This window comes from Lolium rigidum, chromosome 4, assembly GCF_022539505.1.
Source record: "Lolium rigidum isolate FL_2022 chromosome 4, APGP_CSIRO_Lrig_0.1, whole genome shotgun sequence".
In the NCBI taxonomy this organism is placed as follows: Eukaryota; Viridiplantae; Streptophyta; class Magnoliopsida; order Poales; family Poaceae; genus Lolium; species Lolium rigidum.
Genome location: NC_061511.1, coordinates 17,087,901 through 17,107,218, shown reverse-complemented (window position 1 = coordinate 17,107,218; position 19,318 = coordinate 17,087,901). Strand labels below are relative to the sequence as shown.

The 19,318-nt window shown below is 45.1% G+C and overlaps 1 protein-coding gene across 1 annotated transcript; it reads right to left on the bottom strand.

The window, feature by feature from the left end:
• Window positions 1–693: 693 nt before the first annotated feature.
• Window positions 694–8,798, bottom strand: LOC124646719 (coiled-coil domain-containing protein SCD2-like). The gene is made up of 16 exons (XM_047186797.1): window positions 8,667–8,798; window positions 7,070–7,111; window positions 6,924–6,980; window positions 6,325–6,374; window positions 6,212–6,239; window positions 4,260–4,337; window positions 4,056–4,166; window positions 3,913–3,973; window positions 3,278–3,391; window positions 2,635–2,723; window positions 2,152–2,209; window positions 1,645–1,689; window positions 1,495–1,535; window positions 1,037–1,195; window positions 929–954; window positions 694–808 (listed from the first exon to the last, which is right to left on the bottom strand). The coding sequence occupies exons 1-16, from the start codon at window positions 8,796–8,798 to the stop codon at window positions 694–696; spliced, it is 1,206 nt and encodes a 401-aa protein (XP_047042753.1).
• Between the last annotated feature and the right edge of the window lie 10,520 nt (window positions 8,799–19,318).

The following is a 19,318-nucleotide window of genomic DNA, read 5'->3' as shown; positions in this document are numbered from 1 at the left end:
GAGATAATATGAGGGAGTATCACTTTAAGCCGGTTTGCCAGGACCTTGGAAATGTTTGTACAACACGTTGCACAGGCTAATTAGACGAGACTGGAGTTTCGGGTTCTCCAAATCCTCTGTTGTGTCACAACACAATATCTTGAATTGATCTTGATGGTTCCAGAATTGATCGCTTTTGCTTCGACACGATACGATACATTAAGGAAAGATCAGTGGTCAGTCACTGACCGTGTTAGGAGAAATTTCCTTGAAAGAAGAGACCACCATTACAAAAGAAAAAGAAGCAAGCAATGCATATATCTTGTGATAAAGTTCATTTCTCATATGCCGTTGGAATGTCCAGTTTTCCAAATCATGTATTGTGTCCATGACAAGGTGGCTTCAGACCCACGTGTCATCGGATGGATAGAACGAGTGGCCTGCAAATATCTTGTTGCTGCGGAATACTCAATTGGACAGCACAGCATCCTGAATTAATCTTGATGGTTCCAGAATTACTCACTATTGCTTTGACACAATACATTAATTAAGGTAAAGAAAAAGGCCTAGAAGACAGAATCATCTCTTTGTTCTGATCAGAAAATTTACATGATGTGGTGGAAGAAACCATAAACTGAAAAACCAAAATGAAGAGGCTCTAGGGCCTGTGACAGCGCAAAATTGGCACTAGGACTCGTTCTGATTATGTGTTGCCTAAACTTCAGATCCAAATGGACTCCCATGATTACTGAAATCATCGTCGAGAGATCTCCTCGTCGCCTCCCACAGCTGAGACTCGACTCCCAGCTTCTTCAGCTCATGAAGTCCTCTATCAACTTTTTTACATAGTTTACCAGAACAAGAAAATAAAAAAGCATGATTACTGTTTTTTAACAAGACATTAGCACAAAATAGTGTTTAGCAAGGTGATGGACTAAGATCATGGTACTTCAGATCATGGTTTAAGTCGATACTCTGAACAAACAAACTAGTCACATTTTCTTTGTTTAGAATATTATGCAAGCTGTAAAGAATTGTCGATTATGCAGAAGATGACCCTGATCTTGGTTGTAGTGGGAGGGAGGCTACCTTCAATGACATCACTTGTAGTAACTGGATGATTGCCTTGCTCTATCCAAAATTGTAGCCGCTCGTCAGCTATATCTTCCTCCACATCATGATTTTTGGCCCGCCTCCAAAAGTATGTCAACCATGCCTGTTGCATAATCGTTAGCTCTTCGACGTAACCTTTACTGGAAGTCAAAGCAAATGGGACATTTTTTTCCGAGAAAACGCAAAGCAAATTGGAGCACTGACAAGTACCAAGACACGCATCAGAGGAACATGAATAGGTATATGAGTTTCCATAAAAAACTTAACTTGCATATCCCTATGACAAACATAATTGATCATGTTTTGTCTTTGATACACAGAACCCCCAGAAAATACTAATTTAAGTTAATCTACAGAAAAATTGTCTAAACACATAGCATGGATGACAGATTATGTTTGTACCTGCTTGAAGCGTACATCTTCCCGCTCTTCCTCACTTAACTCTGGGAAAAGCAACATGACAGCACATAGTTAGGAAAGGGCATTGATTTAGGAGTAGTGTTTTTCACAGGTCATAGATGCCTAAGGAAATTAGTGAAGACAAGAACTAACCGAGTGGCTCTGAAGAGCTGTGATTTTCAGCGGGATAAACTGGGCCTGCAGAAGGGAGCTTAGTAATCATAAAAATGGCTACATTTATCTGTCCAATGCCATCAACTAGATTTAGCAGCATGAATTTTCAGGACATGTGACTTGGCATGGTTGATTCTAGGAACTTGCTCTAAACACACCAACATAAAATTGTTGGACTAAACAACTATTTTTTGTCCAGTAGTTTTCCTGGAGTGATTTTCATGTGCATCAATTATATTAAGAGACTGTAACTGCGCCTTTTTACCCTCTCTTTTTTTGCACTGTCAGCTTGCTGTAGCATTAGGAATTTGACGAAATCGGCAATTGGATGCGCATAGATGCTATGTGTTACCAAATTGTTAACACCGCCACCTAGAGTCCTGGAGTCTTTTGCGGAACTTTTACTAGTTTATCTTAGTAGACATATCATACAGTAAAATATTAAAGATAAAAGTATAAGAAATGAGTACATTTTGGAGAAGCCACCTGAGAGAGGTCTGAAACGTCGATGTTCTGCTAAAGCGAGCATGATTGCATCTTCTACCTTCAAAGGAAACATGAGATTATTGCTCCCGCAATAGAAATCAGAAACATAATACAGCTCTCTTCTTTATGAGAATATGTGAAAGCAAACTCAGTGACACAAAGTAGTAACTCTAATAGTTACAGGGCTCTGAAGATTGACAAGCCACTTTCTGTTTTAACCAAGTAGAACTGATATGATACATCAATTATTTTCTGTATCACTCGATGTAGTTAAGAAATAGTCAAAACAATGAACTAGACATCAAGATGAATTAACAGAAGATGACTTTCATCTGGGAATTTGCCACACCAACTTATACACTATCGACAATAATTTTGTTTATTATGTACTATGAATCTCATCAACTTCGATCAGTTAGGATACCTCTGAAAGAAACCCATAGATTGAGACAAGCATCAAACAGAGAAAGTATTGAGAAACACCTTGAGCGAAGCTAATTCGCGCAGTCCTTTCTCAACTAGAAGCATGCTTTCAATATTTCCGTCTCCAGCCGTATCATTTACGTCATTATCTGGTACCACATGAACAAAACATGAACAGAAGTGGTGTGATTGAAATCATGATATTATAACATCTCTGATATAATTAAAAAATTATACTAAATCCCTTTAAAAATGTCAGAAATATATTAAACCCTCCAGATGAGATCTTTTGCACCTACGGGCAAAATGTAACTAATTTACTCTACTAGGCAAAAATGTATTTAGAATTCATCTTTTAGTTGCATGTACAAAATACGAAGGGAAAATCCATATCTTCTGCGGCAAAAAAATATAATGTCCAACTATATGCCACACAGATTTATATATGTCCTTTCCAGTTTCATTTTTAGCTAGAAACCAGAATCCTTACAGGGATTTTTAATTTATCTATGTTATATCATGTCAGGGATTTTCAACTTGTCTACTGTATGTTATATCATGTCATGCAATCTGGCCTTCACCTCCATGTGTCATGACATAATGTAGAGTAATCTAAATGTTAGCTGCTTGTACCAACAGCTTCATGGTGGTACAATAATCATAATGAAGAGACCAAAAGATGGATTTTGAAAGGGATTCTGACCTGATAAAGTTCCATCTCTAGCCTTTTGTCCAATTGATAGGACAACTTCAAGTGCAAGTGGTGCAACTGAGGACCAGTGTTCTAATTTTTGCTCAGCTATATCAGAATGTATCCCTAAGATAGAAAAGTTTGCATTAGCCAACCATTTTAATACTTTCGACATCAAATGTTCTTACAAACTTGACTGCACATTTATGGATGAGAAACCTTTTCTCATGAAGAATATCAAATTTGTCCTGATAATAGTTCATAATAAAATGTGACAGGCCAGACAGATATACTAAGCTTCAGAGAATAATCATAGCCAAGTAATGAGCGAATATCGATATGGATACACCTAAACAAAATTCACTTGAAACAGGAGATAATGCTAGAGGACACACTCTTTAAAAGACAAACTATGTGAAATGTTTATGGCAACATTAGCTTCTGAATTCGTATGGACAGAACAAGCAAGGGAAATAATGCATCCTTTAGCCCTTAGTTTCTCAATGTCAGCAATTAAAATGGAGGAGATTTGCTTTCTAAGGTTTGACAAATATGTGTGTTGCCTGTTGCTTTTTTGTGCTGTAATTGAACTAGAGAAATTCAAGAAATTAATTAGACTGTACATTACAGGAAGATTATCTCAGTACCAAGTCTAACAGATAATTTCCAGTAGCGCGCAAGCCAACATCTCTTTAGCACCACCTCCTCCTGATAAAGGATTTTCATGAAAGGCAATAGATCTAAAAACAACGAAGCGTCAGAATATGAACAGGCTAGGAAGACTACACACCATTTCTTCTTGTGACAACATCATTCTATTGGATGTTGCATGAAGAGATCTCTGTTCTGATCCAGCACCTTTTACACGCCGAGATACAGATGTGACCAACTCGCTAGCAACCTACCAACAGTATAAATAAAAGTTTAGGCTTGCAAAGCATGACTCTGGAAAAATAATTCAGCAATGAGTCACCACATTTGGTAAAGTATTCACCTTTGCTTCTGATCGAAGGGCTGTAATCTCATCACAGCTTGCACTGTTAACCCTTCTTGAAGCAATTCTCATTGAAGCCTAAGAGAAAATAAATCTCAAGTTCAGAAAGAACTAGTAAGAAAAATCTTAGAATTTTTCAGTTATTTTTCGCCGTAATTTCTAACTTTGTTTTATGAAATGAAGAAAATTCAGTATTCCTGAAGGCCAACAACCAAGGCCTAACTGTGGGGATGCAATCAGCTTATCAAAGGGTTAATCATGAGGCAAATGAACCAATGGGGGCTGACTGCCTCCAATAGGCCCTAGAACATTACCCAAGAGACGCGGCTAAAACGCTTCGCTCGGCCCCCGCGTCGCTCCGCTCTGGGGCGACTCGGGTGGCGACGAAACCCTAGCCGCCAAGCCCCTCCTCCTCCGCCTTCCTTCCCCTTGCTGCCGCCAGAGGAGACCGCCGGAAAGCTGGCGCGTGCTGCCAAGGAAAGTGGCGGCAAGGATCTCGCGGCTCTGCTCTCGGGCGGAGCGCTTCGGCACCTGGGGCGGCGGCCTCGTCGGGTGAGGGCGGCGCGGATCTTGGCGGTGGGAGGCGCTCGCCGGTGCTTCTGACCATCCTCCTGGGTCGCGCAGGCGGCGAGGGGATGGTGGACGGCGGTTGCAGCGCGGGGGTCACCCCGGTTTGACCTCAGCCAGATCTGAAGACGGCACCTCCGCAACGCGTGGATCCCACTCCCTTGGCTCCGATTCTTCCGGATCTGGAGCTCTCTCGGGGTGGTGGGGCGGGGGCTCTGTCCGGGAGAAATCCCCGGCCGGCGGCGGCGGCCCGGCGTCGGTGACGTCTTTGACGCCGCTTTCCTCCTTGGGGGCTACGTCGAGGTACATCCCTTACCCCTCTTTCCTTTACCCGGGTGAAAACCCCAAGTCCTTCGGACTGGGCAGCGGGCAGCGGCGGCGCTTTGGCGTCGTTCTCCTCCTTGGAGGCACTGCCTTGGGTATGTGGAAGGTGGTCGGTGCCAGTGTGCGATTTGGTCTGCCTGTAGCGGCAGAGGAGCTACGGTGGCGTGGATCTTCTTGCCGTGTCTTCGGTGGTGACCTGGTCCAAAGCTTGTGTCTTGCCAGCTGTTTGGTGTGGTGGCCGGCGAAGCTGTTGGTGGAAGCTCACCTCCAGAGGTGGTCGTGCTCAAGTCTTTCTTCCCGGGCTACTTGGCCTATGTTGTGCATCCGTGCTCTCGGGTGAGCGTCTCTACCTCTCGATGGTGCGGCGCCCTACGAGCCAGGGCGAGAAGGCAGGGACCTTCTTCGGAGGTGGAAACGGATTCCACATCGGTGGTGTCGCGGTGGAAGGTGACGAAGGCAAGATCTTCTTCTGGCGGTGTGCTCGTCTTCACAGCATAGTCTACACCCTCTGTTCATGTCAGCAGTCAATGGCCTTGAAGCCCAATCTGTACTCCATGTTTATTTCTTTGCTTGCTTGTGGCTTTGAAACCTGTAAGCTGTTCGTTCAGCACCATGTACTTGCCGTTGTGGCGTTATTAATTTATCGCAGGGCTACGGCCTACTGTTTAAAATAGGCCCTAGAAGGGTCGACAGACCCGTGTGGGGGTTGAGTCGACAGTTGCTTCCAGTCAATCACGGTCTGGCAGCAATCTGCCGGCCTCCCATATGCCTACCTACGTCTTCTTTATACAGCTCCCCATTGGCCAATTGCCCCAGTCGGCCATTGATTGGCATACAGAGCTACATTATGAAATTTTGCCAAGAAGCAAATTGCCAATGGTGTGAACTGTGAAGAATCTATTTGTTCCTTAAAACGAACGAAGTATTGACCATCGAAAAACAAGAGCTTAGCACCTAAAGCAACACATCACGACACAAAACGGGACTAAAATTAAAATAAACTTTCACTTTTAGTATCTGCGCAAAGGGTTGAGCAGGAGAAGCTTGGTACAGAAATATACCTTTCTCTGTTCTAGTGCTGCAGCCCTTCTGATAGTCAAGACGGAAAACATGGTTTAAAATATGAAGAACATATTGATAAAAAAGAAATGGTGCGGTTTAGTAAATCACATACCTACTAATCAAATTGACCTCTGGTTCTATAGCATCACCAATAATAGAAGCCTGAAATTCAAATAGCAAAGCTCGATTGACACAAAACATGGATATAACAAAACGTGAGTGCCAACATACTGATGCAAACTGCTTCCATAATGTAGAAATTGAGCCAATGAGTTTGCATATTTGGTCTTGGCTCGAGGAGTAGGCCTGAAACTTGGTTTTCGTTCGTCGTACAGCTATTGACCACAGGCCAGTTCGATAGTAACAAAATCCCTCCTCTCTGTTGAAGCTTCTGGTTTGTTAAGTTATTTCTTTGTTTCGAGAACATTTGAGTTAAAGGGCCAAATGCCATAGTTAGTTTTGAGCAATTGAAGGAAATTCTAGAAGTTTTGTCTTTCTTAGATCTTAATTTCATTTCTGAGTCGCCACGTAAAAGATGAACTCAAATGTGACACTGAGTCATGCAAAAATCTCCAAATAGATTATGCAGACGTAGTAGTACTAGCCTCTATGGAAAAACCTAAAATAAAAGTACAGTAGGATTAAACCAGATAATCAACTAGTACAGAACTAAATATCATAAATTCAGCATTTTTAATGACAGAAATTAACCTGTCTCTCCATGTTTATGGACTTGGCATCTGCTTCATCAGATCTATCGTCTTCAAGCTGAAACTGGGAAGATGCATTCACATAACAGGGATGTTGAGTGCTTCAAACAAGTAAAAGTAAAATTCATAATCGTAATTTTATCTCACCTTGTCGTACATGCTATCATTTTCCATTTGAAGTGTGTTAAGCTGCAAGGGTGGCATCCAAGAATCACAGGAATGTTCCATATAATATACTACTTTATCTTAATGTATGTACAGGTTGAACGAGGATTTTAGCATACAGTGGAGCAAAAAAAATGTTGGGCAACCTAGAGAAGATTTTTTTTTACAATGCACCAAGATCCTCAGCTTTTGCTTTTCCTCGGGAAGAACATATCATGTTCTGGACATTCAATCATTATTATTTCTTACAAAAGTATTTTTCATGACATGAATTACCTCATCATTAAGAGAAGAAGAAGAGCGGCGTCCTCTCATCGAGCTTCCAAGATCAACCGATCTCCTAAGGATGATGTAGCCTATATTACTTACCATGTGATTATAAAGACATAATATTCGAAAGTTAACAAATACTTAATGAGGTAGAAAAATAACTCCAGAAAAGGATGTCACAAAAGTATAACGAGTGCACTTGTTATGTAACTGGACACTCTCCCTGAATTAACCCTTGCCTTAACATTTTAATATATTTTTTTGTTATAAATTAATTATAATTTAGTTGATGAATTTACCTTATTGTTCATGTGTGCATTAGAAAAATCTCCTAGCCGTGTTTTAAAAAACTGCAACAGATTCACTTCATTCAGTTCTATTCTTCCCGTGTCACATCAAATTTAGTCCCAAGCATACCATGTTTGTGAATTTGGATCGGCCATCTCCACATCAAGCAACCCAAATGTTTCAAGTTTACATAATCTAGGAGGTGGCGCTTCTGATACTCCCAATGCAGAAATTGTGAATCATGCTGTGTATTCCCATGTCTTGGTAATGTAGGAAAAATCTCAGAAAAATCCGATCCTCCATTCAGTAATGCCAAGAACAAAGTTATCATAGTGATTTGATCTGCAGCACAAATTCTCTGTCGACTAAACTACGAGATACTACATAGTACGAGTAGTTAACACATATAAATAAATTGTATCCTTGATAAAAACAATGAAGTAACAGGCATGAGTCCAGACATAAGCAATTCATTGTTGTTAATTTGTGATAAATGTTTTGTGTGCGACCTCTCTCAAATTACAGAGCGTTGCAATACTGACCTTTGCTCCCTTCGGCTTGGGGCAGACGATTCAGACCCTGGCCCGCTGGTCGCTGGTCGGTTTGTTTGCTTGATGGACGGGATCATGGGAACCGACTTCCCGGGCACATACCGGTTTGTCAGCGAGGGTGGACGGCTCACGGGCGCCTGATCCGCAAGGTAACGACCTATCTAAAATGCACACATTTGCATGCAAACCCTTAGTACATCAAACACGGTGAAAACCTTGTAAAAGTTCATCCAAATTTTATAAAAGTAGCACTAGCAAATCGAAATTCATCCAAATTTTGTAAAATAAGTACTGTCAAATCGAAATTAATTCATCTGAATTGCATCAGGGTCACATGAACGCATGCACGGGAAACCAGACATTAGGAGGCGTTTGATTCGACGGCGATGTCAAATAGGAGGTGACATTGAGAATTCAGATGCTGCGTGAATATATATGTGACGTCGCGAATGTGGGGGTAGTGCTGTTACCGAGGGGGATGGTGAGCGGTTGCCGGGGCGTCGCGGGGTGATGGAGAGCTCGATGGGCGGGCCGGAGAGCTCGTAGTCCTCGTCGTCGCTGCCGCTCCCGGCGTCCCCTCCCGCGCCCCCGCCCCCGCCCATGACGCGCGCGAGGCGCTGCGCGGCGGCGCGCGCGGCGCTGTTCCGCGCGGCGGCGGCGGCCCCCGCGCCCCGGCGGCCGACGGTGGAGGCGGAGCCGGCCCCGCCGAGCGAGCCCGAGCGCGAGTGGCGGTGCACGGGCGACGCCGTCGGGGAGCCGCCGGGCGACGTCTGCGCGCTGCTGGCGCCGTGGCTGTGCTGCTGCGCGTACGCGCCCCGCCGCCCGTACCCCGGGCTCGCCGGCCGCGACGACGAGCGATCCATCGGACCGGATCGATCGGAGAGAGAGGCCGCGATTTCTCCGTGGGAATTTTTTTTTGGGGGTGGCTCGCGATTTGGTTGGAGAGGTGACGGACGGGAATGGGTCGTGGTTCGTTCGTCCGTTCGTCGGAACTCCGAAGGCGGTGGCGGGGGCGAGCGTTTTGGCTTCGGACCGTAACGGTCTCGAGGCTCTCGAATGGACTGGGGATCTTCTGCGGCGCGGTGCGGTGCGCCACGTGGCAGCTTCTCCGTGGGGTTCAAGTTGTTTTTTCCATGTACATTTTTCTTTTTGGAATTTCCTCCATGTAGATGAGTAAATTACCCACTACATAAAATATGCATAACGAATAATACTCATTTCATCCCAAATTACTTGACTTTTGGGACGGAGAGAATACATCAAACACCAAGTACAGGCTGTAAGTGGGCCTGTCCGTGGGATACCACTACTTGGCCACCTCGGGGAATTTTACAATTTGCCACACTTTTCATTTTGTGTCTCATTGACATGTGGTGGTCCTGTGACAAATAATAGACACTTAGAAAAAAATGTGGCAAATCATAAAATATTCCGGCCACCTCTGTCCGTCAGCCCAAAGAGGAATGCCACTAGCTGCACTTTTATTTTCCTGATAGAAAGCGGCGTCCAGTCGGCACACTTGAACCCGCCAAGCCCAAGCACATAGGGCCGTTGGCGTGGATCGCGCGGTAAGGCGCATCAGCTTGCAGAAGCGATCTTTTAGTTGTTTATTTCTTCCACTGTCCCAGCAAATTCAGAAATATGGCACTAGCTGTTTATTTCTTCAGACGTATACTTGCTATAATACATACATGTATAAGCAGCGTCTAGAAATTCAGAGTATCTAAAAACAATACAAAGGAAAAATGACAGGAAAATGTCCCAGCAAATTCAGAGTATCTCAAAACAACACAAACATAAATGACAGGAAAATGCCTCTCTTAAACACATGAGCATCTCTTTTAAAATGAGTACACAATATTACACAATCAGATCTAGTTAGTACATTGATCTTCTGCAACTGAACAATGTTACTAGTTTAGTCAAGAAATCTAGAATACACGTGATATTAATTGCCTGATAAAATTACTAAGAAAGAAAAACAAGGGTCGCGACCTATGGTTTAAGGGCATCTCCAACGGGGCGACCCATCCCGCGCCCGCGCGTCCGGATGGGTCGAGCCGGACAAAAAACCGGCCCAACGCGGCGACGCACCGCATATGCGGACGGCCGCGGCGTCCGGAACGACGCAAACCCGGCCCAAATCTGGGCCGGATTTGCGTGGCCGCGGATGGCACGCGGCGTCCTCGCGTGTCCGCCTGGTCCGCGTGGCTGGCCCAGCTGTCGGTGCCCCAGTCCTATTAAATGTGGACTGGGGGAGGGGGACTGTCCCTATCCAGTCCCCACTCTCCACTCCGGCCACACGCACGCCCCGCGCCGCCATGGCCCCGAAGCGCGAGTTCGAGCCATCCGCCAACGACCACGAGGCCGGCAGCAGCCGGCAAGTCGCGCCGCCGGCGTTCGCCATGGGGGCGCCGGCCCCTCCCAGACGCGATCGGATCTACGTCACCGTAGCGGTGTGATGTCTACAGGTGCTTCTATTCTTGTAGACAGTGTTGGGCCTCCAAGAGCAGAGGTTTGTAGAACAGCAGCAAGTTTCCTTTAAGTGGATTACCCAAGGTTTATCGAACTCAGGGAGGAAGAGGTCAAAGATATCCCTCTCATGCAACCCTGCAACCACAAAGCAAGAAGTCTCTTGTGTCCCCAACACACCTAATAGGTGCACTAGTTCGGCGAAGAGATAGTGAAATACAAGTGGTATGAATGAATATGAGCAGTAGTAACGGCGCCAGAAAAGTGCTTGTCGGCGTGCGATTGATGGTAGTAATATTGCAGGCAGTATAAATGCAGTAAAACAGTAAACAAGCAGCAATAGCAGTATTTAGGAACAAGGCCTAGGGATCATACTTTCACTAGTGGACACTCTCAACATTGATCATATAACAGAATAAATAAATAGATGCTAGACTCTACACCCTCTTGTTGGATGATGAACACCACTAACTGTGTAGGATTACACGAACCCTCAATGCCGGAGTTAACAAGCTCCACAATATTCAATGTTCATATTTAAATAACCTTAGAGTGCATAACGGATCAACATAACCAAACCAAGTACTAACATAGCATGCACACCGTCACCTTCACACTACGAAAGGAGGAATAGATCACATCAATACTATCATAGCAATAGTTAACTTCATAATCTACAAGAGATCACAATCATAGCTCGCGCCAAGTACTACACGATGCACACACTGTCACCATTACACCGTGCAGGAGGAATAAACTACTTTAGTAACATCACTAGAGTAGCACACAGATAAATTGTGATACAAAACACATTGCAATCATAAAGAGATATAAATAAGCACTTCACTATGCCATTCATAACAGCGAATAAGTATTCTGTGAAATATAGCCTAAGAGACCCACACGGTGCACACACTCGTCACCTTTACACACGTGGGACAAGGAGTCTCCGGAGATCACATAAGTAAAATCCACTTGACTAGCATAATGACATCTAGATTACAAGCATCATCATATGAATCTCAATCATGTAAGGCAGCTCATGAGATTATTGTATTGAAGTACATAGGAGAGAGATGAACCACATAGCTACCGGTACAGCCCCGAGCCTCGATGGAGAACTACTCCCTCCTCATGGGAGACAGCAGCGTTGATGAAGATGGCGGTGGTGTTGATGGAGAAGGCGTGCCGGAACAGAGACTCCTGTCCCCCAGATCTTGGCTTCGCGATGGCGGCGGCTCTAGAAGGTTTCTCGTACCGTGGCTTTTTCCGTCTCGAGGTTTTAGGTCGAGGAGGCTTAAATAGGCGAAGAGGCGGAGTCGGAAGGTCGACGAGGCGATGACACAACAGGGGGGCGCGGCCCAGGCCCTGGCCGCGCCGCCCTATCATCCGGGCCCACCGGGGCTCCTCTCGGTGGCTCTCGGGTGTTCCGGAAGCTTCGTGGAAAAATAGGATGCTGGGCATTGATTTCGTCCGATTCCGAGAATATTTCCTTACTAGGATTTCTGGAACCAAAAACAGCAGAAAACGACAAGCGGCCCTTCGGCATCTCGTCAATAGGTTAGTTCCGGAAAACGCATAATAATGACATAAAGTATGCATAAAACATGTAGATATCATCAATAATGTGGCATGGAACATAAGAAATTATCGATACGTCGGAGACGTATCAGCATCCCCAAGCTTAGTTCCTGCTCGTCCCGAGCGAGTAAACGATAACAAAGATAATTTCCGGAGTGATATGCCATCATAACCTTGATCATACTATTGTAAGCATATGTAATGAATGCAGCGATCAAAACAATGGTAATGATATGAGTAAACAACTCGAATCATAAAGCAAAGACTTTTCATGAATAGTACTTTCAAGACAAGCATCAATAAGTCTTGCATAAGAGTTAACTCATAAAGCAATAAATCAAAGTAAAGGTGTTGAAGCAACACAAAGGAAGATTAAGTTTCAGCGGTTGCTTTCAACTTATAACATGTATATCTCATGGATAGTTGTCAATGCAAAGTAATATAACAAGTGCAATATGCAAGTATGTAGGAATCAATGCACAGTTCACACAAGTGTTTGCTTCTTGAGATGGAGAGAAATAGGTGAACTGACTCAACATAAAAGTAAAAGAAAGGCCCTTCGCAGAGGGAAGCATTGATTGCTATATTTGTGCTAGAGCTTTGGTTTTGAAAACATAAAGAGAGCATAAAAGTAAAGTTTTGAGAGGTGTTTGTTGTTGTCAACGAATGGTAGTGGGCACTCTAACCCCCTTGCCAGACAAACCTTCAAAGAGCGGCTCCCATGAATTATTTTTATTTTTGGGTGGCACTCCTTCCAACCTTTCTTTCACAAATCATGGCTAACCGAATCCTCGGGTGCTCGCCAACAATCTCATACCATGAATGAGTGCCTTTTTATTTTAGTTTTATTATGATGACACTCCTCCCCACCTTTGCTTTCTCAAGCCATGGCTAACCGAATCCTTCGGGTGCCGTCCAACAATCACATACCATGGAGGAGTGTCTATTTAGGTTAATTAATTTGGGACTGGGAATCCCATTGCCAGCTTTTTTTGCAAAATTATTGGATAAGCGGATGAAGCCACTAGTCCATTGGTGAAAGTTGCCCAACAAGAATGAAAGATAAACACCACATACTTTCTCATGAGCTATAAAACATTGACACAAATCAGAGATAATAGCTTTTGAATTGTTTAAAGGTAGCACTCAAGCAATTTACTTTGGAATGGCGGAGAAATACCATGTAGTAGGTAGGTATGGTGGACACAAATGGCATAGTGGTTGGCTCAAGGATTTTGGATGCATGAGAAGTATTCCCTCTCGATACAAGGCTTAGGCTAGCAAGGTTATTTGAAACAAACACAAGGATGAACCGGTGCAGCAAAACTCACATAAAAGACATATTGTAAACATTATAAGACTCTACACCGTCTTCCTTGTTGTTCAAACTCTTTACTAGAAATTATCTAGACCTTAGAGAGACCAAACATGCAAACCAAATTTTAGCAAGCTCTATGTATTTCTTCATTAATGGGTGCAAAGTATATGATGCAAGAGCTTAAACATGAGCACAACAATTGCCAAGTATCACATTATCCAAGACATTTTACCAATTACTACATGTAGCATTTTCCGTTTCCAACCATATAACAATGAACGAAGCAGTTTCAACCTTCGCCATGAACATTAAAAGCTAAGAACACATGTGTTCATATGAACCAGCGGAGCGTGTCTCTCTCCCACACAAGCATTTATTCAAACAAAAACACAAACAAAAGCACACAGGCGCTCCAAGTAAAGTACATAAGATGTGACCGAATAAAAATATAGTTTCAAGAGAAGAAACCTGATAAATTGTTGATGAAGAAGGCGATGCCTTGGGCATCCCCAAGCTTAGATGCTTGGGTCTTCTTAAAATATGCAGGGATGAACCACGGGGGCATCCCCAAGCTTAGACTCTTCACTCTTCTTGATCATAGTATATCATCCTCCTCTCTTGACCCTTGAAAACTTCCTCCACACCAAACTCGAAACAAACTCATTAGAGGGTTAGTGCATAATCAAAAATTCACATGTTCAGAGATAACACAATCATTCTTAACACTTCTGGACATTGCTCAAAGCTACTGGAAGTTAATGGAACAAAGAAATCCATCCCACATAGCAAAAGAGGCAATGCGAAATAAAAGGCAGAATCTGTCAAAACAGAACAGTCCGTAAAGACGAATTTTTAAGTGGCACCAGACTTGCTCAGATGAAAATGCTCAAATTGAATGAAAGTTGCGTACATATCTGAGGATCACGCACGTAAATTGGCAGATTTTTCTGAGTTACCTACAGAGAATTCTGCCCAGATTCGTGACAGACAGAAATCTGTTTCTGCGCAGTAATCCAAATCTAGTATGAACCTTGCTATCAAAGACTTTACTTGGCACAACAATGCAATAAAATAAGATAAGGAGAGGTTGCTACAGTAGTAACAACTTCCAAGATACAAATATAAAACAAAGGTACTGTAGCAAAATAAACACATGGGTTATCTCCCAAGAAGTTCTTTCTTTATAGCCATTAAGATGGGCTCAGCAATTTTAATGATGCACTCGCAAGAAATAAGAGTTGAAGCAAAAGAGAGCATCAAGAAGAAAATTCAAAACACATTTAAGCCTAACATGCTTCCTATGCATAGGAATCTTGTAAATAAACAAGTTCATGAAGAGCAAAGTAACAAGCATAGGAAGACAAAACCAGTGTAACTTCAAAAATTTCAGCATATAGAGAGGTGTTTTAGTAACATGAAAATTTCTACAACCATATTTTCCTCTCTCATAATAACTTTCAGAGGCATCATGAACAAACTCAACAATATAAGTATCGCATACAGCATTCTTATTCACATGCATAAAAGTATCATTACTCTCCACATAAGCATAATCAATTTTATTAGTTGTAGTGGGAGCAAATTCAACAAAGTAGCTATCATTATTATTCTCATCAAGTGTAGGAGGCATAGTATAATCATAATCAAATTTACTCTCCATAGTAGGCGGCACCAAAAGACCACTATCATTATAATCATCATATATGGGAGGCATATCATAATCAACATAAACTTTCTCCTCAACACCCGTAGGGCTAAAGAGATCATTTTCATCAAAACCGACCTCACCAAGCTTAAATTCTTCCATAGCATTAGCAACAATGGTGTTCAAAGCGTTCATACTAATATGTTCCATATGTTTTTTAATTTTCGCATCAAACCATCCATGTCTTAAATCAGGAAATAGAATAAGAAGCTCATTGTTGTCCATTATGCCTAACTAGTGTAAACAAGAAACAAAAAGATGCAATTGCAGGATCTAAAGGAAATAGCTTCGAGCACACACACAACGGTAACAGAAAAGTACTTTACCTGGGACCGTAGTATGAGTGCCTTTTACCTTTCCTCCCCGGCAACGGCGCTAGAAAAGTGCTTGATGTCTACGGGTGCTTCTATTCTTGTAGACAGTGTTGGCCTCCAAGAGCAGAGGTTTGTAGAACAGCAGCAAGTTTCCCTTAAGTGGATTACCCAAGGTTTATCGAACTCAGGGAGGAAGAGGTCAAAGATATCCCTCTCATGCAACCCTGCAACCACAAAGCAAGAAGTCTCTTGTGTCCCCAACACACCTAATAGGTGCACTAGTTCGGCGAAAAGATAGTGAAATACAAGTGGTATGAATGAATATGAGCAAGTAGTAACGGCGCCGTGAAAAGTGCTTGTCGGCGTGCAGTTGATGGTAGTAATATTGCAGGCGAGTATAAATGCAATAGAAACGAGTAAACAAGCAGACAATAGCAGTATTTAGGAACAAGGCCTAGGGATCATACTTTCACTAGTGGACACTCTCAACATTGATCACATAACAGAATAAATAAATAGATGCTAGACTCTACACCCTCTTGTTGGATGATGAACACCACTAACCGTGTAGGATTACACGAACCCTCAATGCCGGAGTTAACAAGCTCCACAATATTCAATGTTCATATTTAAATAACCTTAGAGTGCATAACAGATCAACATAACCAAACCAAGTACTAACATAGCATGCACACTCGTCACCTTCACACTACGAAAGGAGGAATAGATCACATCAATACTTTCATAGCAATAGTTAACTTCATAATCTACAAGAGATCACAATCATAGCCTACGCCAAGTACTACACGATGCACACACTCGTCACCATTACACCGTGCGGGAGGAATAAACTACTTTAATAACATCACTAGAGTAGCACACGGATAAATTGTGATACAAAACACATTGCAATCATAAAGAGATATAAATAAGCACTTCACTATGCCATTCATAACAGCGAATAAGTATTCTGTGAAATATAGCCTAAGAGACCCACACGGTGCACACACCGTCACCTTTACACACGTGGGACAAGGAGTCTCCGGAGATCACATAAGTAAAATCCACTTGACTAGCATAATGACATCTAGATTACAAGCATCATCATATGAATCTCAATCATGTAAGGCAGCTCATGAGATTATTGTATTGAAGTACATAGGAGAGAGATGAACCACATAGCTACCGGTACAGCCCCGAGCCTCGATGGAGAACTACTCCCTCCTCATGGGAGACAGCAGCGTTGATGAAGATGGCGGTGGTGTTGATGGAGAAGCCTTCCGGGGGCACTTCCCCGTCCCGGTGGCGTGCCGGAACAGAGACTCCTGTCCCCCAGATCTTGGCTTCGCGATGGCGGCAGCTCTGGAAGGTTTCTCGTACCGTGGCTTTTTCCGTCTCGAGGTTTTAGGTCGAGGAGGCTTAAATAGGCGAAGAGGCGGAGTCGGAAGGTCGACGAGGCGATGACACAACAGGGGGGCGTGGCCCAGGCCCTGGCCGCGCCGCCCTATCATCTGGGCCCACCAGGGCTCCCCTCTGGTGGCTCTCGGGTGTTCTGGAAGCTTCGTGGAAAAATAGGATGTTGGGCATTGATTTCGTCCGATTCCGAGAATATTTCCTTACTAGGATTTACGGAACCAAAAACAGCAGAAAACAGACAAGCGGCCCTTCGGCATCTCGTCAATAGGTTAGTTCCGGAAAACGCATAATAATGACATAAAGTATGCATAAAACATGTAGATATCATCAATAATGTGGCATGGAACATAAGAAATTATCGATACGTCGGAGACGTATCACGGTGGCGCAGATGTTCTGGGACGCCGGCGTCCCAATGCCGTGGGGGTACGTGCACCTCCCCCACGGCTGGCACCTGAGCCCAGATCGGGTTCCGGTGCCGCCCATCCCGGGCTCCAGCCGCGCCCGCTTCACCGAGATCCGGAGGCGTCGCGCTCAGCTGCCGGCGGACCTCCAGCAGGACCCCGCGTACGGCGACGCAAGTCCCAACTGGGACTTGTGGTTCGAGGTGGAGCATGATGCGCGCCAGCGCACGTGCTTCACGTCCGCGACGGCGCGGCCTCGCGCGCAGCCGCGCACACCAGCAAGGCGGGCTGGCCGCCGCCCCGGCGGCCTCTACATCGGCGAGCCCCGGCCCCAGCCCCAGCCCCAGCCGCAGCCCCAGCCCCAACCCCAGCCCCAGGAGGAGGAGGACGACGCGGAGCTGCAGGCGGCGCTCGCGGCGTCCCGCGAGCAGCGCGACCTCGACGAGCTGGCCAAATGGCCGCACCTCGCCGAGACGCTGCGCACCTCCGCGCTGGAGGAGGCGGCCAGGAAGGCCCAGGAGGACGCCCAGGCGGAGGCGTGGTCCTTCGTGGAGATGGCGCGCCGGCAGGAGGAGGCCACGCGCCAGGCGGCGCTCCGGGAGGAGGAGGAGTGCCGGGCCGCGCTCCTGGCGGAGGAGGAGCGCCGGGCCGCGCTCCGGCTAGAGGCGGAGCTGCAGGCCGCAGCGGAGGAGCAGCTCCGGAAGGAGTCCGCGCGGAGGGCATGGCTGCGCAGGCCGGCGAGCCCTCCGGACCCACACTCCGCCTGGGAAAGGGCGCAGTGGTCGCCCTGGCCGGAGGCCCCGGCGCCCTCCGGCGTTTCGAGCCGGAACAGCGCGTCGCCGCCGGGGGGCGTCGTCCTCATCGACGGCGACGACGACGAGTACTACTGGGAGTAGTACTACTGCCGGCGGCCACCGTGTTTGCTTTTTTTTTAGTTTAAAGCCCATATAGGGCTTTCTTTTGTGTAAAAATTGCCCAAAATAGGGCTAAGTTTAATTAACCACTAGTTTAAATTTATTTTTGGTTGTTTTCCTTTTTTATTTTCATTTTTGTTTTTTTAATTACATATGCGGTGCGTCCGCGCGTTGGGCGCAGCGTGCGACCCAAACGGACACGCGGACGCGGGCCGCTGTCCGGGTGTCCATTCGGCCACCCAAACGACCTAAAACAGAAGGCCCAGCGCGTCCGTTTAGGTCGCTCGGTTGGAGATGCCCTAAGTGCAATCAACTCAACAACAAGCGTTATCGTTAGCTGCACCTAGTATTCACGGTGGGAATGGGCCACTTCAACCCATCGGGTCATTGGCTTGACCTAGGAAAACAAGGCCGTCAATGGGGTAGCTGGGTCGGCCTCGTAAGAGAATTGGTTTAGTGGAGCCGGCACCGAGTGACCCACTGGGTTAGCAGGATTTAGACTCCATCACTACAACTACCCCTAACTTTAGTTATATAAAGGGAATATATTAATATCAAAAGATACCAATTACATCCAGCCTCTGCAACAACGCACCACCCTAATGGTACTACGGATGCACACATCTAAAAAAGAAAAGAAAACTAAGAAACAAAAGTCCCGCTATAGTATCTCGGGCCTAACAACAGCAATACATCCACCACTAAGACAACACCTGAAATACAGACTCTCCAAAAACGACGCCTCCAAGAAGGAAACAGTGTTCTAACACCGTCGTCGCCCGATCAAAGATCTTAGGTTTTCACCCTGAAGATAGTCCCCGCTCTCAAAACAATGCCTCCAACAAGGTCATTGCAAGGCACAACCAGTTAAGGCCAAACCTTGGGTTTTCACCCTGAAAGGTAGGACTCTGAACTTCACCTGTGTTGTCGCCCCCACTTTCATACCGCTGTTGTGAAGCCCGGAACACCAAGCAAGTCCCTCAACAGCGCGGAGACTT

Excerpts from the sequence above, each read along its gene's own strand:
- LOC124646719 (XM_047186797.1), bottom strand. The coding sequence starts at position 8,798 with ATGGGCGGGGGCGGGGGCGCGGGAGGGGACGCCGGGAGCGGCAGCGAC. Across the intron at positions 4,338-6,211 it reads CAGCACTAGAACAGAGAAAG|GCTTCAATGAGAATTGCTTC; the intron begins GTATATTTCTGT and ends ATTTTCTCTTAG. Across the intron at positions 809-928 it reads GACTTAAACCATGATCTGAA|AGGACTTCATGAGCTGAAGA; the intron begins GTACCATGATCT and ends AAAAGTTGATAG.